We start from the raw sequence: 24,792 nt of genomic DNA, 5'->3' as shown, positions 1-24,792 counted from the left end.
AGGTTAGACATCTCCAACTATGCATGCATTATCCGCCATACAAATCCTCATGCATTAAAAGAGTCGAAATCGGGAATAGGACACAATCGGTTAAAGTGTAGATCAAACAAAAAAAAAACAATAACGAAGATTTTCAAATACAAAACATGGACTTGTGATATCAAGTTCGCTGGGATATATCAGATGTAAGCACTCGTTGAAATTATCAATACATCTGACAGTACAATTTAAGAACTTTGCAAGATGCCATTTCGTTTTCTTTCTTTTCTTTTTTATCTTTTAGAAGGTTTTCAATAAATTCGAAGTGTGATCAATGGCAATATTAGTTTCAATGTGGAATACAAAATGGGAAACATGGCAAATTGAAAGACTTACATTAAGTGTATGCTTAAATTAGTTCACACCAAACAAAGAAAACAGACAGCAACCGAAAAGACCAACCAAAATATGTTCTTGGCTTAGGATATTCGCATACCCCTACCACACGAATCTACAGTTGAAAAGTTATGTAACAGCAATTAATACAAAAGTTAAACAGAGGCTATTTGTGAATTCTATGGTGATCACTTTACAGCCTCTTAGAGTAAAATGCAGAGATAAATAATGTATGCTTAAATATTTGTGTCCAAGTTGCATTCTTTGTAACATTAACATAAACAGAACCATATATCAAGAATTTTATAACAAGATAAGATAAAGTTTTTAGTTTTTCATCTTTATTACAAAATTAATATACAAATGATAATACCGATCTACACAATATCAGAAATGACTTTTAAAAGAATTTTTACAACTGTAATAATATAATGATTTCAACTGAGTGATCATTAGTCAAATGAATCGACATTGTTATCTTTAGAGAATTTCTGTGATGTAAAAACTCCTAAACTCTTTAGACATTGTAACATGAAAATGTTCCATTAATAGTAAATAATTATATATACCCGTACCTATCGTATGTATATATATGTGGTTGATATGATTACAAATAATGGAAGGCTGTTCAAAGACAGATTTCAATAAGATAAAAGAAATAATTATATTCCTCGACCATATTTATCTAATAAAAAGCAACATGAATGCTCCCATTGAAATAGAAAATTATTTCAACTGTGCATACCTTAAATTGCTACTTTTACGACGGCAGAACGTAAATCATTAAACATTTTGACTCGTAGACATTTTCAAAATTGATAAAAAGTTTTGTATAGAACTTTAGAATTGTAAGTTGTATACAACATATTTAATGATAGAAATATTCAGGACTGCATTCTAAATGCTCATAATTAAGGGATATAAGAGACACGCCGTCTACAACTTTAATTAGATAGTGATTGCAGCATAGTGTATTTGTCATCGTTATACTCAGAATTGTGAAATGTTTGTGATACAATTTAGAGTGAAAATATATGAAGGTTATCATATTCGGTTTACATAATATTACTATGCTTGCATTACTTAGACATCATATTTCCCCTCTTAATTCTAAACGGTTTTGATTTTTTCGTTTTTTAATATACAAATTTGCAATATTGTCGAATTGAGTTCATAGATATTTCTGATTTTGATAAAAATTCATTGAGGTTTTTCAGACCCAATGTTTGTCTGCCTCTATTTGATATATAAGACATGACGACAACATACTAAACACTATTACTCCATTGAATAATTTTTAATGAGTGTTTACACATAATTTTTACTGCAAATGTTCAAAAGTACAATAAACATAAATATTACCTGATTATTAAAAAATTAATTATATACACAGTAGCACTTATATAAAAATTTCAAACTATCTTTTTTAAAAGGTAGTTTTACATGGCATATTAATAGTATTTATAGAAAGAATAAACTTAGTCCCACTGCAAGTGCAATTGATAAAACCCAAGAGCTTGGGGTACTTGCTCCACCGTATGAACTTCTTAAAGCTTGAAGAAAAGCCTGACGTCTACAAACATTATTGTGAAGAATGTCATCGATTTCTGTGATGTTATGACATATCCCTGGCAACATGGCGCACTGAAATTCATTCTTCAGCCCTACGGTAACTTCATGGCAACTCTCCTTCCATGCAGTGGTGTCACACTCCATATGCTGAACACGAATTCTATAAAATATGTAAACAAATCAATATATGAATATAGATTCTACAATTGCAACGTGATACAATATTTATCCATTCGAGACGGTTAACTTTTTACTGATTTTAAACGCGAGGCTCGCCGAGTGTTTTAAAGTTAGAATTAAACTGTTGATAGTGAATAAATATGTTATTGCACGAGATTTGTTGGTGGAATCGGTGTCTCTAATGATTTGTATACGATATGCAGACAAACATTATCCTTCTTTTAGAATGAATTGCAAAAAGATATGTTCTTTGTATATGACATCATCAGGTATAGACCCCTTTTTTCATGACGTCACAAGAAAGCAAGAAAAGTAGACGTCGTTATCGAATTTCAACTAACGGCAAACTGAGATCAAACGAACCACACGTTGATTAAATAAAAATAATCAACATGTCCGGAAAGAATGAATCGTATAAGAATTAAAGAAAAAAGTTAACAACACGACGTTCCTTTATTTTCTAAATGTCTCTTAGTCATAACAGGAAGTTGTTTTTTGTGTTCATGAGAGCAAATGACTTGAAAAAGAACAGTTATTGTGTAAATATCAACATGGAGCAACCTTTTTTATGTTGATCGTGCTAAATATGTACATTGAACAACAAATTATAAATGGTCTGGCAAAGGGGTCATAAATTAGAAGACAATGTTAGTGAAAACACATACATAATTCACAGATTTTGCAAACCATGGTGCACAATTAATTTGCAGTGGACTACACGAATGTGTTAAAAACGCAATCTAGACGAAATCGAGAAAATGGAAAGGCACATTAAACAGAAGATATAAAAAGGACAAATACGTTAAAAATATAATATAAATGGCTTGTACCAAGTCAGGAATATGACAGTTCTTGTCCATTCGTTTTGATGCGTTTTGTTATTTGATTTTGCCATGTGATTATTGACTTTCCGAATTTATTTTCCTCTAAGTTCAGTATTTTTGTGATTTTACTTTTTGCAGACTGTCCTAAAAGCTTTGAAATGTAGCGGAGAGAAACCAATTCATGACACAAAATATTTATCGTCAAATTTAGATTTCTCATTCCAATGATGAAAAGAAAGAGCATCCTTAAACCAAAATAAAAAAACATTCTGTTGTGTTCATATCTATTGTCTTTCAAACGCTATTTAATCAAACCTGCCTTTCTGTACCGTTAGTTTGTATTTCATCCCTTTTAATTTATCGTATTTTGTTGTTGTTGGGAGTTGATATTTTTAAATCAACCTTGTTGTTTACAGCAATAGTATTTACCTGCAAAATTCCTTTAAGAAATCATCTTTACCCATGGACTTCCACATTTGTCTAGCCTCGAGATCTAATGTCTGAGATGACATTACATCAATACAGTTATGTACAGTTTCGCTCGGGGTCTGGAAGCAATTTAATCCGTCAACATACACTGAAAAATATTGTAAACTGTGTTTAGGGTATACACTTTGTTGTTTCCCTTTAAGGCATCGGGATACATACTATTTTCATAAGCGGATCTAGGGGGCTGGGGTCAGCGCCCCCATCCCCCCTCCCCTTATGAAAAGTTCTGGATCCGCCACTGATTTTAACTGCATTATCAAGGAAAATAAATGCAGTATTAAGACAGCACTGCCAAAATTAAGAATAACCTTGATTTAACGATAATGTCAAGAAAATAAGATAATTTTCACACAGAAAAAGGCAAGCATGAAATTGTGTAAAAACATATGAAATAGTTGTAAACAATGGTATCATATAGGAGTTATAATAGATAATTTAAAAGATAAAAAAAATGGTTTTCATTAGGCAATACACATTAGAGAATCATATTTAGAAGATGTTATGCAATTTTGAGTAGTAAAAAGCATTAATAAGACATATAAAATAGACATAAAATAGAAATAAAGGAGCATTGAATATACAATTGTACATTTAATTTAGACGCCTCCAATTGGAGAGAAAATTGCAAGAGATTAAAAAAAAATAGACTAACAAAAAAGAATATCGAAAATTGTTCTTGAGAAGTAAACTTCTGTAAAAATGGAATTAAACTCAAAAGCTCATAAAGGAAAGAAAGGTATTGTGACTTTATATGTTAAGTTGGTTGCTCTGTGACATCTTGCCCTGTGTGTCTCCGCGCATAAAAAAGGACTAGGTAGGTTGAAAGCTGATGGACAGTCAAACCGGGTTTAACTTATGTATGGTATCATGATAAAACGTGTAGGGAAGACTAAACTCACCTTTTTTATTGTCGCAGAGAACATCTATACTTTTTTCAATGGCTGTCTGATCATGTCCTGACATCATTAAATATTCCTCTGCCTGAGGACAATTCTTCATGACTAGTCTCATGCAATCATATAATTGTTTTCTTGATCTGTAAAAAAAAAAGAATCACTTCAAACTGTTATCATTGAAAACAATAGTTTTTAAAAAGATTTTAATAAAAAATAATTAAATCAAAAAGTTTAAATCAACGCAAAAAAACATTGTACACGTACGTTGACGATCCAATAAAAAAAACAATAAAAAAAAAATAGAGATAAAAAAAAATGATGCTGGCACAGATGACAAAAAAGGCAAAACAGGATATCCTTTTAAGCAACAATTTAAAAAAAAATATGTCTCTTATAATAGAAACGAAAGTATATGGCCAGGGGTATTCATCTAAAACACGAAGCCAGTACACCCACAGCACAAAAAAATACAAAGGTCACAAAAATCAATGAAATTTAGCTTTTATTGCTGTTTTTCATCTCATGACGGAAATTGCATGTTGTTTAATGTCTACGTACCCACAAAACTTTTGTGCAGCATCCATATCTTTTCCAATGACTGCTCCCTCCACATCTTTGTCGTCTGAGATAAACATATCGGGACTAAAACCTACTTTGGTATAACATCTTTGCATTTCTCTGTTCACTAACGGTACACATATTGGTGATGGGGGTAACAGTCCTAAAATTACACAGACAGGATCCAAATTAAGATATCAATTGGAGGAGAAATTAAGAATATGTAATTGTACAAGCACACATATATATGCTATATAAAGAAAGTGTAACGAATGTCATAAACTTTCACATTGTTGAAATTTTCAAAAGTAAATAATGTTGTTAGTTGGTAATTGCAAGCTACATTTGTTTGACTGTGTATACATTTCTTTCTTGAGACTTTACGTGAATAATGATGAAAGCGAACTTGTAGAAAAAAATAAACATTATTACGTAATTGTACATGCACCTTGATTTTACATGCTATAGAAGGCGTAAATAATAGTAAACTTCATAAACTCGAAAACGGTCACATATATTGAATGTTTATACTTATACACTATCACTCGCAACTATAATTGCAAACTACATTTATTGAACAATTCAGACATTTATTTTTTGAGAATTAAGGTGAATGGTTGTTATTGAAAACAAACAAAATACAAATACAAAGGTATTCTCATCTCATATGGAATACATCACTTTCATTTATAGTATAGTTCTTATTGGCAATAAATGAGGGTTACTTGAAACAAACCTGTTTCACATACGTCCTGAACGATTCGTAGACCTTTCAGTGCCATTTCTTGTCCAAAATTATAATCATGAACATCAAGGCATGGCGGTTTGTCTCGTTTCCCAATTATGGCTGGAATAGCACAATCCAAGATGCCTTGTCTCTTTCTGAAAGAAGAGACGCTATGTAAAAAATTGGTTGTCTTTTGTAAAATCACAAAAATACTGGACTCCGAGGAAAATTCAAAACGTTAGTCCCTAATCAAATGTCAAAATCAAATGATAAAACACATCAAACGAATGGACAACAACTGTCATATTCCAGACTTGCCTAATTTTCTAATTTTGCTTAAGAACCTTTCAAATCTCGAAACAATAATGAAAGCAACAAAGCTGGGCATTGAAATTCGATTGTTATAGAAATATTCAATCACTTATTATTATTTAGTTATTTCAATTGGTGGAAAATGTCGTTTTTAAATTTTCAGAACTATTCTAAACTCGTTTTGTAGTGGCAATTCTAAAATTTAGAATAACAATGTCTAAGTCTTAGAGAAAAAAAGATCTATTTTATTTTTTCAAACATATTGAAAAGTAAACTTAAACGTAAAGAATCTGTTATGCTTTGTGTGAATAGATCTCTAGTCAAAGATTAGGAAAGCCAAATTATACATGACAAATGCATGATATCAAAACTAAGAAAAAAGAGTACATGATATCTTAAAAGCTAATATTGTTTAAGGTAAATTTTGTCTTAAATGGTTGCAAACTGGAATCTTATAAAAAAAAACCACACACACATCCAGCGCATCCGCTGTCGATACATTGCGTTCTTTCAGTCCATGACTACCTTCACCGGAATCTTTCCGAGCATAGGGCTTACAAAATGAAGGAATAAGTAAACGAGGAGCTGTAAGACAAAAGACAACCAAGAAAACATATGGTATGACATCCATGACCAGAACCACAAATATCAAACATTAAACAGTATAAAAGAAAACAAATGGATCTTAACATAACACAAATAATTCCGTCGAAGATCGACTTGCCATGCAGGAGTTGTAACATTGGCAGGAGTTGTAACATTGGCAGGAGTTGTAATATTGACTTTTGCTCAGTTTCATATTTACCAGAAATAAGTAAAATCACAAAAATACTGAACTCCGAGGAAAATAAAATCGGAAAGTCCCTAATCAAATGGCAAAATCAAATGACAAAACACATAAAAAAAAAATGAATGGACAACAACTGTCGTATTCCTGACTTGGTACAGGCATTTAGAAGTGTAGAAAATGGTGGATTAAACCTGGTGTTACAGCGGTAAACCTCTAACTTGTACGACAGTCGCGTCCAATTAAATAATATTGTTAATACTCTTTAATGATATGGTACTTATATATAATAATATAAGTACTGTTTATACAAACTGACATTCCAGCTTACACTTAATAATTAATGTGATAATAAAGATGCTGACATTATTGATACTTTTAATTAACATACACAGACCACTTGGTACATCTTGAGGTTAAATCCCTGGCATTTGACACTTTGAAGTTACAACTGGAATCTCACTAGGAGGCACACTCTAATCTTTTCTTAATCAGATACATGTCATAAACAATCACAGTTGGTGAAGAAATGCAGATTATGATACCAGATCTTATAGAAAATAATTACACAACAATTAGTACATTATCTAAAGGTCAGTGAGGCCAGACTCCTCCCACTGTTGATTGATGTACCCTATCTGTGTGTGAAGCCATATGCATGGTCTTTGTATAATCACTTTTTTGGTTCATAGCAGGCTTGACTAGTTGATATAGTTTTACAGTGCTATTATTTAATTTATTATTCAATTTAAACAACTACTTATAATTTGGATTATTTTATTCACTCGTGACATAATGTCTGGCAGAGGAAAAGGTGTTCGCACAAGAAGGAATAGAGTTACTCCATATGCAAATTCAGCTATTTCTGATAGACAATGGGATTTAAACAATCCATCCAACTGGACTTCACAAAAATTTCGAGAAGAATTGGACAAAAAAGGCATAAAAACTCCAAGTTCTTTACCCAAATCGGTATTAAAACAACTATATATCGAAAATTCTAACACAAGTGGGATTACTACACCACAAATTCAACAAAACAGGACTATTTCTGACAATGATACATCCAATCCGTTGAGTACAGAACCTGAAGTAGCTGTAACAGACAGTGGGACCAATGTACAACCTTTAGCCTCTTTGGACATAAACAATATTCCTGTTCCCAATACTTCCTTGGCAGAACAGGACACAATGAGTGTAAACCATCAAGTAACAAGCAGTAATACAGGTGGAATTACCAATGACATTCCAATGCAGAACTCTAATTTCAACAGTATGGCTACAATGTCTACCATGCTGGCACATTGTTTCAGTGGCTTTCAACAAAGTTTGAATCATTTTAACCAGAATTTAAACAAAGGGACTAATACTGACAGCAGTGGATTCAACCTTCAGCAATGGTATAAAGCTCAAAGTTCTACAACTAATCACATGGATCAAGTTCCGAATATTCCCATATTTCAAACAGGATTACAACAGGATTTGATTTATCCGTCTCCAACCGTACAGCAGTTAGATGCCCGAGACTCATCTACTCAACATGGATTTCAAGGAGTGCGCTCAGATTCTTTTTCAAATGTGGATATCATTTCTCCTATTCTTCAAAAACAGATCATTGAGGGTAAGGATATTAACTTGGCATCTTTGTTAATACCAAGATATGAATGTCCCCAAACAAATAATATTTTGGCTAATGGTATAGAATTAAATGTTTCAGGAAAGCCTGATCCACGTTTGAACAGAAAGTTGTCTTTGCAGGAATTTATTAGGGCTTTTGGAAAATTTAAAAGGGTTATGACAACTGTTTTCCCAGATAGGCGTGCCGAATTGGACGCATATCAAGACGACATCATTGATATATGCAACTTTTTTGGAGATAAGTTTTATGATTACCATAAAATGTTCTCTGCAAAAGCTGCAACTTTGTTAAGAGAAAAGTTTGTAAAAATTGATTGGAGTAAAAGGGATCGTGATATTTTAAATTTAGTTACAGCTGGGGCTAGCATAAACATTTGTAATATCTGTAATATGGCAGATCATACCACAGCTTTCTGTTCACTACAAACTTCTGGGAATTACCAGTCACATTTTAACAAAAATTCAAGGCAGTTTGAAGCTTCCATTGATTCAGGTCCTTCATCCGATAAGTTAGACAAAAATGGCAGAACACGTGTATATTTCAAGGGGGAAGAGGTTTGCAACAATTTCAACACTGCCAGGGGGTGCACAAGAATCAACTGTTCCTATAGGCATGTCTGTTCCAAGTGTAACCTATCTAACCACTCCCTACCAAATTGCAGAGTCTCAAACAAAGGTGGAGAGCAGAATTCACTTGCGAAACCCCTTTTACCTATTTCATCTCAGAATAGTGGGAAACATTTTAAAAAATGACTAGTATTAGAGGACTTTCCAAAGGAAGCTACTTCCCCAATTAATGTGGATAAGCTCGAAATTGAACTATTAAGTTATCCTGACAAATCATTTGTAAAATATTTATGTAATGGTCTACGAAAGGGTTTTGATACTATGATATCAGAAGTAAATTTACCTACAAAAGAATGCAGAAATAGTTTTTCAGCAAGGTCACAACCAGAAATTACAAGTGCCTTAATATCAGTTGAGGTAGAGAGAGGATACATGTACGGGCCTTTTAACAACCTCCCCTTTCAGAATTATAGGGTTAGTCCCATAGGGATAGCAGAGGGGAAATACTCAAACAAAAAACGCTTAATATTAGATTTATCCTCCCCTCACAATGATGATGAACATTCAAGCATAAATGATTTGATTGATAAAAATAATTATTCAATGTCCTATGTCAAGATAGATGATGCCATTGATATAATTTTGCGTCTAGGAAGGAACTCCTGGCTTTGTAAATTCGATATTTCAGACGCATTCAAAATTTGTCCTATCTTTCCAAGCCAGTGGCCATTTTTCTGTATAAAATGGTGTGAGGTGTATTATTTTTTTGTTAGATTAACCTTTGGTTGTCGTTTCAGCCCAAAAATTTTTGATCATGTGTCCCAAGCTATTTGCCACATAGCAACACAAAATTACAAAATTCTAAACATATTACATTTGCTTGATGACTTTTTGACCATTGATTCACCATCAGCAGATGGAGAAAGAACAATGGCAATTATGATGATGATTTTTAAAAAGCTTAACATACCAGTAGCTAGTCACAAAACTATAGGTCCTGTCAAATGTTTGGAGTATCTGGGTATTATACTGGACACTGAAAAAATGGAAGCTCGACTACCAACTAATAAAGTTGAACGTATTTGTGAGTTCATCTCAAAAATTTATAGGAAAAGAAAATGCACTAAAAGGGAACTTTTACAGCTTTTAGGTCATCTAAATTTTGCTTCAAGGGTGATTCTTCCTGGTCGAACCTTTGTTTCATATCTTATTAATCTGTCCTGTACCGTCAATGATCTGCACCATTATGTTCACCTAACTAAGGAGTGCCGAACAGATTTATACTTTTGGTTGCGTTTTCTTAGCAATTGGAATGGAGTAAATATGTTTTACAATAAAGATTACATTTCAATCTTCGACATGGAACTCTTTACAGATGCATCATCAACTAAAGGCTTCGGTGGTTATCATAAAGGAGAATGGTTTTCTTCTTCATGGTCAGGAAATTTGGAATTACCAGATGAGAAAAAATATTCAATGGCTTTCCTGGAACTGTATCCTATTGTAGTGGCAGCTATTCTATGGGGTTCCAAGTGGTCTAAAAAACGTTTTCTTTTCTGGTGTGATAATGAGGCAACAGTTGCAATAGTGAAAAAAGGTCGCTCTAAATGCTTACAGATCATGAGTTTAATGCGACAATTTACATGGTGTGCCTGTAAATATAACTTTCATTTCAGTGCAAAACATGTACCAGGATATGAAAATTAAATAAGTGACGCTTTGTCTCGATTTCAGATGGACCGTTTCCGCAGGCTGGCTCCAAATGCAGCACTTCAACCTCATCAGTGCCCACCCAGTTCAGTAGTAATGTGGTCCTGAACAAAATAGTTCATCAACTTTGGGATATTGCTATTGCAAGCAAAACAAGAAGTGCTTATGAAACTGGATTTAAACATTTTGAGAGATTTATGTTGCTGAACAATTTTAAATTTAATTACCTACCACCTATTTCAGAAGACATTTTGATTTATTTTACTGCATATTGTTTCCATTTTTTGAAACTACAGTATTCTACCATAAAATTGTATTTATGTGGAATAAGATACAAATATTTAAAAAATAATTGTAAGGATCCCTTAGAATCTGACAACAACACACCCTTAGATAGACTCTCCTACATTTTGAACTCTGTCAAAAAACTTCAAAAACCAAATAACAAGAAAAGATTACCTATTACTTTCGAAATTTTAGAGAAAATTATATTTCGTCTAAGACAAGGTGTGTTTACCCCTTTTATTGATTTAATGCTAGAAGCAGTATGTACTGTAGGTTTTTATGGCTTTATGAGATGTGGAGAATTTACTGTCTTGAAAGCCAACCAATTTGACCCATCTGTTAATTTATGTATTGGAGATATTATTTTGCATAAAGATATGATAATTTTGAAATTGAAACAGTCTAAAACAGACCCTTTCAGGAAAGGTGTAGATATTCAACTCCATAAAGTAAAAAATCAAATTTGTCCTTTTAAAATCTTAGTCAAATATTTACAAGTTAGAGAGAGTCTTAAACAAGGTCTCCCATCTGATCCACTTTTTATCTCACAAAATGCTTTGGCATTAGAAAGGAATTATTTCATTAATTGTATAAAACAAGTACTTAGTATATGTGGCTTCAATCCTGATCACTATAATGGTCATAGCCTACGCATAGGAGCTGCCAATACTGCAGGTAAAGCACATATTGAAGACCATTTGGTCAAAACACTAGGACGCTGGTCCTCTGATAGTTACTGCAGGTATATAAGAGTGTCATCTACTTCAATTAAATATGCACAAGAATTGTTAGGAAAATATTAACATGAACATAATAATGTTTTTAGAATACAGATCTACACATTCATGTACATAGATTTTTCCATTGTTATTTTTTATATATATATTTTTTTTTCTCATGACTTTATTGAAGGTGAAAAAATCTTAATCCTAAATCCTTGGGGGCACTCAGCTGTTTCCATCTGAGTTTTTGGACCTTGATGGAATTTTATCACTGGTTATTTCTAAAATTTCATTCATCCCCAAGCATTTCGGGGAAAAATTTTATCAAATTTATTCCAGCTCCAGTTTGATAGACCCCTGCTACTTCACAAGTACATGGGCTATCCCCATGCAGACCTTGCACACACCGGCTGCAGATGAGACGCCTAGTCTCATCACCTAAGTGGAGAACCCTCGCTTCACATTCCCCGGCTGGCGTATTGTCGGGCAGGCAGGTTCTTCCTCACACTGGAGGTTGCAAGCTGACTTGCTCAGGCAGGAACTCAAAATTGTTTTGTATGATGAGTGTTTCCCTAAGGCCAAAACTAGATTGATTAATTGTTTTTTATAATAAAATTATTATTCATTCTAATATATCTTTCTGCTTTAAGCCAGTATGATTTGCTAAGACCATGTTTTGGTTTACACACAGATATCCCTTATGTTACATTTGGTATTGTTTTTCGGAGCTGGTATTTGCTCAATTACAAGGATGAGATCTGGACTTTAATTGAGATTTGTTCTATTATGAGAGTTTTACTTTGAGTAAGTGTAGAGTCAAGACTTGCTCATTAATACAAACAGAAGAAAAAATTTTACCTCAAAAGTTACACCTGTTAAAATATAAGTTGATGTGATCATTAAACATTTCATCTTATCAATGGAAGGCTTGCTTATTGATGCCTTGATCTTTGGGAAAGGTAAATAAATTTATGTCTATAAAAATTTTGTAAGCCTGCCACTGGTGACCTGAAATGTTTTGATCACTGACACTAGAGGCAAAGACAAGAAGTATTGGCAACCACTCACTCCAACAACTATACAAATTATACAACATCATACTAAAAGTACAGAAACAATATTTCACTTTATGAGACTCAATAAATATAAAACATTACACTTAGAAAAACAAATAGGAGACTACAGAAAAGAATAACAATAGGAGACAACAGATTACAAACTTGGCTTGTTTGTATAAATATGGTACTTATATATAATAATATAAGTACTGTTTATACAAACTGACATTCCAGCTTACACTTAATAATTAATGTGATAATAAAGATGCTGACATTATTGATACTTTTAATTAACATACACAGACCACTTGGTACATCTTGAGGTTAAATCCCTGGCATTTGACACTTTGAAGTTACAACTGGAATCTCACTAGGAGGCACACTCTAATCTTTTCTTAATCAGATACATGTCATAAACAATCACAGTTGGTGAAGAAATGCAGATTATGATACCAGATCTTATAGAAAATAATTACACAACAATTAGTACATTATCTAAAGGTCAGTGAGGCCAGACTCCTCCCACTGTTGATTGATGTACCCTATCTGTGTGTGAAGCCATATGCATGGTCTTTGTATAATCACTTTTTTGGTTCATAGCAGGCTTGACTAGTTGATATAGTTTTACAGTGCTATTATTTAATTTACCACCCACCATCCACCGACCTAACACCTTCAATAATGTTTCATGACAAGGGAAACATCTCAGTTTTTACTAGTGATATATATTTTATTTTTTAATTTCAATTCCTTGATGGAATTTTATCACTGGTTATTTCTAAAATTTCATTCATCCCCAAGCATTTCGGGGAAAAATTTTATCAAATTTATTCCAGCGCCAGTTTGATAGACCCCTGCTACTTCACAAGTACATGGGCTATCCCCATGCAGACCTTGCACACACCGGCTGCAGATGAGACGCCTAGTCTCATCACCTAAGTGGAGAACCCTCGCTTCACATTCCCCGGCTGGCGTATTGTCGGGCAGGCAGGTTCTTCCTCACACTGGAGGTTGCAAGCTGACTTGCTCAGGCAGGAACTCAAAATTGTTTTGTATGATGAGTGTTTCCCTAAGGCCAAAACCAGATTGATTAATTGTTTTTTATAATAAAATTATTATTCATTCTAATATATCTTTCTGCTTTAAGCCAGTATGATTTGCTAAGACCATGTTTTGGTTTACACACAGATATCCCTTATGTTACATTTGGTATTGTTTTTCGGAGCTGGTATTTGCTCAATTACAAGGATGAGATCTGGACTTTAATTGAGATTTGTTCTATTATGAGAGTTTTACTTTGAGTAAGTGTAGAGTCAAGACTTGCTCATTAATACAAACAGAAGAAAAAATTTTACTTCAAAAGTTACACCTGTTAAAATATAAGTTGATGTGATCATTAAACATTTCATCTTATCAATGGAAGGCTTGCTTATTGATGCCTTGATCTTTGGGAAAGGTAAATAAATTTATGTCTATAAAAATTTTGTAAGCCTGCCACTGGTGACCTGAAATGTTTTGATCACTGACACTAGAGGCAAAGACAAGAAGTATTGGCAACCACTCACTCCAACAACTATACAAATTATACAACATCATACTAAAAGTACAGAAACAATATTTCACTTTATGAGACTCAATAAATATAAAACATTACACTTAGAAAAACAAATAGGAGACTACAGAAAAGAATAACAATAGGAGACAACAGATTACAAACTTGGCTTGTTTGTATAAATATGGTACTTATATATAATAATATAAGTACTGTTTATACAAACTGACATTCCAGCTTACACTTAATAATTAATGTGATAATAAAGATGCTGACTTTATTGATACTTTTAATTAACATACACAGACCACTTGGTACATCTTGAGGTTAAATCCCTGGCATTTGACACTTTGAAGTTACAACTGGAATCTCACTAGGAGGCACACTCTAATCTTTTCTTAATCAGATACATGTCATAAACAATCACAGTTGGTGAAGAAATGCAGATTATGATACCAGATCTTATAGAAAATAATTACACAACAATTAGTACATTATCTAAAGGTCAGTGAGGCCAGACTCCTCCCACTGTTGATTGATGTACCCTATCTGTGTGTGAAGCCATATGCATGGTCTTTGTATAATCACTTTTTTGGTTCATAGCAGGCTTGACTAGTTGATATAGTTTTACAGTGCTATTATTTAATTTACCACCCACCATCCACCGACCTAACACCTTCAATAATGTTTCATGACAAGGGAAACATCTCAGTTTTTACTAGTGATATATATTTTATTTTTTAATTTCAATTCCTTGATGGAATTTTATCACTGGTTATTTCTAAAATTTCATTCATCCCCAAGCATTTCGGGGAAAAATTTTATCAAATTTATTCCAGCTCCAGTTTGATAGACCCCTGCTACTTCACAAGTACATGGGCTATCCCCATGCAGACCTTGCACACACCGGCTGCAGATGAGACGCCTAGTCTCATCACCTAAGTGGAGAACCCTCGCTTCACATTCCCCGGCTGGCGTATTGTCGGGCAGGCAGGTTCTTCCTCACACTGGAGGTTGCAAGCTGACTTGCTCAGGCAGGAACTCAAAATTGTTTTGTATGCTGAGTGTTTCCCTAAGTTTCCCTAAGGCCAAAACCAGATTGATTAATTGTTTTTTATAATAAAATTATTATTCATTCTAATATATCTTTCTGCTTTAAGCCAGTATGATTTGCTAAGACCATGTTTTGGTTTACACACAGATATCCCTTATGTTACATTTGGTATTGTTTTTCGGAGCTGGTATTTGCTCAATTACAAGGATGAGATCTGGATTTTAATTGAGATTTGTTCTATTATGAGAGTTTTACTTTGAGTAAGTGTAGAGTCAAGACTTGCTCATTAATACAAACAGAAGAAAAAATTTTACCTCAAAAGTTACACCTGTTAAAATATAAGTTGATGTGATCATTAAACATTTCATCTTATCAATGGAAGGCTTGCTTATTGATGCCTTGATCTTTGGGAAAGGTAAATAAATTTATGTCTATAAAAATTTTGTAAGCCTGCCACTGGTGACCTGAAATGTTTTGATCACTGACACTAGAGGCAAAGACAAGAAGTATTGGCAACCACTCACTCCAACAACTATACAAATTATACAACATCATACTAAAAGTACAGAAACAATATTTCACTTTATGAGACTCAATAAATATAAAACATTACACTTAGAAAAAACAAATAGGAGACTACAGAAAAGAATAACAATAGGAGACAACAGATTACAAACTTGGCTTGTTTGTATAAATATGGTACTTATATATAATAATATAAGTACTGTTTATACAAACTGACATTCCAGCTTACACTTAATAATTAATGTGATAATAAAGATGCTGACATTATTGATACTTTTAATTAACATACACAGACCACTTGGTACATCTTGAGGTTAAATCCCTGGCATTTGACACTTTGAAGTTACAACTGGAATCTCACTAGGAGGCACACTCTAATCTTTTCTTAATCAGATACATGTCATAAACAATCACAGTTGGTGAAGAAATGCAGATTATGATACCAGATCTTATAGAAAATAATTACACAACAATTAGTACATTATCTAAAGGTCAGTGAGGCCAGACTCCTCCCACTGTTGATTGATGTACCCTATCTGTGTGTGAAGCCATATGCATGGTCTTTGTATAATCACTTTTTTGGTTCATAGCAGGCTTGACTAGTTGATATAGTTTTACAGTGCTATTATTTAATTTACCACCCACCATCCACCGACCTAACACCTTCAATAATGTTTCATGACAAGGGAAACATCTCAGTTTTTACTAGTGATATATATTTTATTTTTTAATTTCAATTCCTTGATGGAATTTTATCACTGGTTATTTCTAAAATTTCATTCATCCCCAAGCATTTCGGGGAAAAATTTTATCAAATTTATTCCAGCGCCAGTTTGATAGACCCCTGCTACTTCACAAGTACATGGGCTATCCCCATGCAGACCTTGCACACACCGGCTGCAGATGAGACGCCTAGTCTCATCACCTAAGTGGAGAACCCTCGCTTCACATTCCCCGGCTGGCGTATTGTCGGGCAGGCAGGTTCTTCCTCACACTGGAGGTTGCAAGCTGACTTGCTCAGGCAGGAACTCAAAATTGTTTTGTATGCTGAGTGTTTCCCTAAGTTTCCCTAAGGCCAAAACCAGATTGATTAATTTTTTTTTATAATAAAATTATTATTCATTCTAATATATCTTTCTGCTTTAAGCCAGTATGATTTGCTAAGACCATGTTTTGGTTTACACACAGATATCCCTTATGTTACATTTGGTATTGTTTTTCGGAGCTGGTATTTGCTCAATTACAAGGATGAGATCTGGACTTTAATTGAGATTTGTTCTATTATGAGAGTTTTACTTTGAGTAAGTGTAGAGTCAAGACTTGCTCATTAATACAAACAGAAGAAAAAATTTTACCTCAAAAGTTACACCTGTTAAAATATAAGTTGATGTGATCATTAAACATTTCATCTTATCAATGGAAGGCTTGCTTATTGATGCCTTGATCTTTGGGAAAGGTAAATAAATTTATGTCTATAAAAATTTTGTAAGCCTGCCACTGGTGACCTGAAATGTTTTGATCACTGACACTAGAGGCAAAGACAAGAAGTATTGGCAACCACTCACTCCAACAACTATACAAATTATACAACATCATACTAAAAGTACAGAAACAATATTTCACTTTATGAGACTCAATAAATATAAAACATTACACTTAGAAAAACAAATAGGAGACTACAGAAAAGAATAACAATAGGAGACAACAGATTACAAACTTGGCTTGTTTGTATAAATCTAGAATTAAGTCAACATAAATTATATCAATCATGCCAATGTTGAAGCATTATATATCATGTGGATTGTATTCTTGGGGAATGAGTAAAATATTATATGTTTCCTCGCACACAAAACGTGTACCTTGAGGAACGTTCATCGGGATTGCTTAAAACCAACAGCGATCGAAAACAAATTGTCATTTTAAAAAAGCAAGAGTATATATCCAACACAATTACCGAAAGAAACAAATTCTTGTGTTTCTAAAAACAACGAACTACATAAAAAAACAACTAAATTAATACGACTCTAATTTAAAAAAGGGCGATATCGCTATATTCCCTGCTAAATGATAAGGGTGTCCTATTTTGGATGCGTCACCAATCGTTATATCTGGGTCTGAATCTAATCATAAAAGAGTAGTACCGGTAATGGCTGATTTTGGCCTCCAACTTCAGGTTCATCTCATGGAAGATTTTACACTTAAGAGTCTACTTCAGTCGATTCAATTAGTTTATGTGAAAGATTTGAACTTATTAAGTCATTTAAGACGACCAAATCCAAGCTTAAATATGAAAAATCTATCTTATATGCCATAATATTGAACTTTTCAGATGTTTTTTATCGAAATAATTTTTGTCAAAAAGGAAATTAGCCGCATCCGTGTTCACTCTCAACCTGTGTATATATGGTATGTATTATCATCATGTACACCTACCACCAAGAATAAACACAAATGAGGTAACTTCCATTTAATAACTCAAATCATAACATTAGGAAATCAGATTTCAGTAATTTAGCTTGATGTAATTATACTAGTGCACAATATATGTGCATTGTATTGTCAAAACTGTCCATATTTATGTAACAGAAGTATTCTACTTTCCAATAAATGGCTAAAAGTTTACATCTTAATAATTTTGTAAAACTGCTATATTTTGGGGCCAAAAAGGGGTCTTTCTGGAACTAAAAAATACCTATTCAGGATAATGAATGTATGAATACATGTCTGGTCATATATAATAATTATAAAAAAAAACTTGATTACTTACTTGCATAGTTGTTCTTTGATGCCATCCAAGGAACTCGATTGCTTGGTGTCAGAAAAACTACCATTGCGTAACGTGTGAAAGAAAGAGTCCATAGTGTAGCCATTCTTAGAGAAACAGTCAGTTTGAATTTGCAACATTTCTTGTGTACATGCTGATGGTAGGAATTGTCTAGATTGTCGTGAGATAAACACACTGCTATTATTCCCAGATTTAATGGCTTGCATTATTTTATTCATGACACCTTTGCCTTTCCTCATTACTCCTCGCATAAATTGTGTCATATTGCTTTTGCTATCTCCAAATCTGTTATTTAAATTTTGAGGATTTCTACCAGGACTATGTTGATTGTCAAAGCCTGTCTCGCCAGTGTTTACTGCGCCAACACCATTTAATCTCATTGGTCTCGGCCTTCTGCCTCCTTGTGGCATTGGACTGTTAAGTCGTATTGGAACTTTATCTCCTGTAAAGGGTTCTGTTGGTTGTGAGTCGTCTTGTCCATTCGGTTCACCAACATACTGCCAATTACCATCAGCATCCGGGATAGCATTCATTGATCCTCCTTGCCATGGTGGTAGACCAGGTTGACCATCCGTAACACTTATCAACAGAGTTGTTACTGCAAATCCTGCATCAAAGATAATATGTCAGTTTTAATGATAAATTATCCCTGATTTGTGTACCGGTGATTTGTGTTACTAAATTAAGCCTGCTTTCGGCCCTAAAAATTTAAGCTGTTAAAATATTGTCCTATATTTTAAATGAGACCCTTAAATAATTTGGGAATTTTGCATTGGAATTGTAACATAGTTGCATGCATACAACCATAACGTTACAAATAACATGTCATTATAAAACAATTGATATGAATCACAACAGTAAAACCCTATAAAATGTATGTCTTTTAAAAACAAAATCTTTGAATATATATATATATATTACAGTAAAAAGCAGATGGATAAGTTAATATGCTCATAATAAAGTGATCTGAAAATTATTGCTGCAATTATGTTTTTGCTTCTCAAAGTGCATTATTGTACTTCTAAATTGTGAGGGGAAAACCCCTATAAAACAGGTTATATAAAATTAAGAAGATGAGGTATGAATGCCAATGAGACAACTCTCCACCAAAGACCAAATGACCTAGAAATTAACAAGTATATACCGTAATACCGTCTTCAACAATGAGCAAAACCAATACAGCATACTCAGCCATAAAAGGCCCCGTAATGACAAACGTAAAACAATTCAAACGAGAAAACTAATAATATTTTTATGTACAAAACTATGAACGAAAAACATGTGATACACAGCAAGAAATGACAAAAACTGAATCACAGGCTTTTGATTTTGGACAGGCATCTGCAGAATATGAAGGGGTTGAACTATTTTTTTAGGCGTCAAACCCTTCCCCCTACCTGGGATAGATGATTTACAGTACAACACAAGAGCAATTTGTAGTAAGCAATATGTGTGGCTACTTTGGAATGACCTTTAGAGTTTAACAGTTTGAAACATCGAATTTAATATGGCTTGCTGTTCACGAAGAATTCAACGACTTCATATTAAAAAATAGCGTGAGATTTTCTCATTCAAGCTGTTTACATATTAATATGACAAATTGATAAACATGTATTTTTAATAAATTCATTCAATACCTGCGCTTGATTTATAACATGTAGGAAGTTGTAATTATATTTCTGGAGGCGAGGCCATTGTATAAAATCTCCGTTTGCGAAAACATGTTTTAACGAAGTACGTGTATGTCCCTCTAATACCGTTTCGAAAACAACCTGTATACTTGAATGCCAGAACCATAGTAATATGTAAAATCGAAACATAACCTATTTATAAGGTATACGCAAAAGTAAATGTCCATTTGCATTTGTAGTATTTGTATTTGTATCCATCTGATGAGTTAAGCCTTTTTCATCTGATTTCAGTTATAGTTCGTTCTTATATTGTACCGTTATACCCCTGTCCCAGGTTAGAGGGAGGGTTGGGATCCCGCTTACATGTTGAACCCGACACATTCTGTATGTATATGCCTGTCCCAAGTCAGGAGCCTGTTATTCAGTGGTTGTCGTTTGTTTATGTTTCCATATTTGTGTTTTAGTCATTTTTTGTACATAAACTAAGCCGTTAGTTTTCTCGTTTGAATTGTTTTACATTGTCATTTCAGGGCCGGCCTTTTATAGCTGACTATGCAGTATGGGCTTTTCTTATTGTTGAAGGCCGTACAGTGACCTATAGTTGTTGATTTCTGTGTCATTTGGTCTCTTGCCGAGAGTTGACTCATTGGCAATCATACCACATCTTCATTATAGTTACAGTACAAAACCAAGGAGGTGTTTAATGACTGCTTCTTTTAATGAAAAAACGTCCTACCAATTACCAAAATATATAGAAAGCATCAATAATTGTAGGTTTTTGAAATCAGTAGATAAAGGTATGGTAATTTGCATTCAAAAACGAGTTAAAACCAAAAATATTACAAATGTACAATATTATCCGTTACTAAAGGGAATATACATTCAAACGTTGTGAATGTGTTTTTCTTATGTTATAATGAACATGTTCAAATGATAAGTTAAAAATTGCGAATTATTCCTCTAAGTATTTCCACGGTAATGTTTAACCAAAAAAAAAAAGACTATGACGTTACGCACGGTATTGCGTCGCAAGACGTAACATGTATAATTGACAAATATGACGCCATATACTAACTTTGAAATTTTGTTATCAAGAGCGGAGAACCTACTCAATCGACTTTTATCAAATAAATACAATAAGCCGTGAAGAAATGTTTCAAAATTTATCATGTATAAGGCAATTAAGTAAGGATCGTTTTTTTTCCTGATCTGTAATGAGATGAAAACAATTTAATTTTGGAAAGGATACAAATAAAGGCAACAGTAGTATACCGCTGTTCAAAACTCATAAATCCATGGACAAAAAACAAAATCGGGATAACAAACTTAAACCGAGGGAAACGCATTAAATATAAGAGGAGAACAACGACATAACACTAAAATGTAACACATATAGACAAAATCCCACGAGAATAACAAATATAACATGTATATATAACATCAAAACCAAATACATGAATTTGGGATAGACAAGTACCGTGACACGTCTTATCGCAATGTGAATTTACACTCAAAAATAAGAGAAAACAAACGACACAACGTTATAATGTAATACACACAGAAACGAACTATAATATAACAATGACCATATTCCTGACTTGGTACAGGGCATTTTTAAAGGAAAAAATGGTGGGTTGAACCTGGTTTTGTGGCATGCCAAACCTCGCACTTTTATGGCCATGTGAAATATAACATCAAAATGACAACACAGGACTACAATATAAATAAATTGGAGAACACAATTGACAAAGAATCACACGAACAACAGCCAACAAAAGGCAACAAGTTCAAAATTTTAATACGCCAGAAGTGTATTTTGTCCACACAAGACCTATGTGTGACGCACAGATACAAAAGTTTAAAGCCGAAACGAGTACAAAGTTGAACAGCATCGAGGACCAAAAGATCAAAAAGGTTGTGCCAAAAACGGCAAGGGTTTTCCGTTAAGTTACCAGAAAATCCCTATAATTTAGAGTAATTTATACTTTTGCAAACAGTTAATTAATAAAATGAATATTCAAAAGATGTACATGATAAAGCTGAAGTATTAACTAATTACAGGAAACAACTGAAATACATTTACATAACCAGACATTTGAAACACAAAAGTAGACACATCCGAATACAAAGCAACCTTTTAAAAAAATCTTGCTCCTGGAGTGACAAAAATATAGATGAACATTTTTTTGACAAATTGAACATAAACACTTATGGCATTTATTTCATAATAATCGGTCATATAATAATTCAGCAATATTTCTTTTTACAAGGATTTTAGTTGAAATTGGGTTTATTTTAGATTGGACTCACTTTTGTCTAATATTTGTATGTGTCTGTGCGAGTTTTCAGACTATTTCTCTATCTTTTTAGCACTGATGGTTTTATTTTACAAATACGCATTTATTTAATTCTTTAAAAATTATAAGACCATTGTACCTCGGATTCTAATCGGTTTCTAATCTATAAAGGTGTTTTAGATTTGCGTGAAAACTTTTGTCCATAAGAAATTATCTCTCGGGCCATCCCCCTTTTTCCCCAATGTCTATAAAGGGTTTATTCCTTATGTTTGTGTGTTTTTCTAATCTGAGTGTTATTTTTGATTCAGCAGACCATTTTGGAATGAACATTTCCCGGCATCATTTTGACTGCCTAAACAGTTCGTAAATAGTGTGTATTTGTATAATAGACGCCACTGTGCAGAAACGTCAAAATGACGCCCTTGGACATAATGGCTAGACATAGGGAATGCTTTCCGAAAAAAATTGTAAGGTCATCATGTTTGCGAAAACACCCGACTCATTTAGCCATTTGTATGAACTTATAGTTTGTATCTTATAAATATGTTAGTTTTGTACTATAAATGCACATTTAGTATTTATACAACATGTTTCACCTAAGGAATGGACAAAAATTACGTTTGGACATAGTGGCTAGACATTCGATTTTTTAAAATTCTGCTTCACGAAAAAGTTTTTTTTTACATTTGAAACTTTGAAAATGTTTATCTTTTTCAGAACTTTCTATTGTGTATAGTTTTAATATGATTTTATTACATTATAGGGATAATAATAAAACTGAAATGTTGATAAACTTTCCTCCTAACACATTAAGACAGGTTCCTTTGCTGAATATTTCGTTAAAGGCTTGCTTCAAATTTCAGCCAATAACAAAAAATGGGTATGATGTTATAATATAAATCTAGTAGGAAGCTGATATACTAAATTTCGCAGATTTCACGTGCAAAATTACAACGGAACATAGAAAAATGCATTTTATTTAATTTGAAATGTTACGCCGGACATGTAATTTTTAACGTAAAAGTAAGATTTGTGTGTTCAATAAAATAAATGTATGGTGCAAAAATTTATAGAATTAACTTAAAATAAGAAAAACATGTCCGGGCCTTTCTGTAGATATATGGATGTTGGTGATTTAATTTGTATAGGCAAATGGTTGCGTTCTTAAATCATATAATAACGTAATTTTAATCCGAACGCATTACCGTGCGTAACGTCAATAAAAAGGTCGGTGAAAATGGCAAAGGGCAATACAAAATGCAGACATTATAATTAGAAAAAGAAAATATAAGAACAACCCGACAAACATCAAAACGATACAAAGATCACTTACGACTGATAAAACTAAACGAATCGCTTCAAATTACAAATGGTAATCCGATGCTTTTGATTTTAAGAAGAACAACGGCTAAGTAATATTTTAGTGTAAGGATTCACTTTATTCTACATTTGCATTAATGTTCTGCTTTGCTTTTTATTTTGTTATTTCGATGGACTAATTTGAATAAAAGGAGTATTGTGACGGAAAAAACAAACAAGCGAACAGTAAAGATTATATAAATACCCGACGACATAAAACTGAAAAGGGACAATTAATGAGTATTTTGGCGAGCGACTCTATCGAGTCTTTCAAAGAAGTTTTTCTCAACTTATAATCATATAATAGTCATTTAACTGGTCATACAACATTATAATGAATTATTTTTTAGTGTTTGTTAAAACAGATTTCTGTACTTTGAATACGGTTCACTTGAACTTTGTCAGTCCGGTAACTACAAAGTTGGAAAACAATTAATATCGAATTGTGAAATAAATTCTGCTTCTCTGTTGAGTGTGTTTTGAGAGAAAAATATTCAAAGATATTTTCTATTTTACGGTTTGTATTATTCTTTTTGAAATTTAACCTCGCAGATTGTCGTATAAAAATTAGAAAGCTGAGGGCTTTGTGACATAAGTCACTAATTTTCGTGTACAGATGTATTAAAACAAATACTGATATTTGTGATCTATCAAACCCAAATTAATATGTATGCTTTTCCTTTTAGTTTTAACACTTTTATCTTACCTAGAAAAGAAAATACTTTAACTCCATAAACAAACATTTTTTCTTTCAAAATTTTGAAATAGTTGATCCTTTCTCAGTAAATCCAAGACATAAATGTCCTTAAATCGCCAACAGTATTAACGAATGAAATCATCAGTATTTGACATTGATGGATTACAAGGAACTTTGGGGTGGAATTGTCAA

The 24,792-nt window shown here is 33.0% G+C and overlaps 1 protein-coding gene across 1 annotated transcript; it reads right to left on the bottom strand.

Annotated features, from left to right (window-relative positions):
- Positions 1-1,035: 1,035 nt before the first annotated feature.
- Positions 1,036-24,735, bottom strand: LOC143055940 (uncharacterized). The gene is made up of 7 exons (XM_076228995.1): positions 24,610-24,735; positions 18,599-19,223; positions 5,631-5,776; positions 4,895-5,057; positions 4,340-4,476; positions 3,381-3,528; positions 1,036-2,107 (listed from the first exon to the last, which is right to left on the bottom strand). Exons 1-7 carry the CDS (start codon positions 24,644-24,646, stop codon positions 1,837-1,839), a joined length of 1,527 nt encoding a protein of 508 aa, XP_076085110.1. The 5' UTR covers positions 24,647-24,735; the 3' UTR covers positions 1,036-1,836.
- Between the last annotated feature and the right edge of the window lie 57 nt (positions 24,736-24,792).

This window comes from Mytilus galloprovincialis, chromosome 13 (genome assembly GCF_965363235.1).
Source record: "Mytilus galloprovincialis chromosome 13, xbMytGall1.hap1.1, whole genome shotgun sequence".
NCBI lineage: Eukaryota > Metazoa > Mollusca > Bivalvia > Mytilida > Mytilidae > Mytilus > Mytilus galloprovincialis.
The sequence above is the reverse complement of the archived record's forward strand: the minus strand, read 5'-3'. Positions and strand labels throughout refer to the sequence as shown.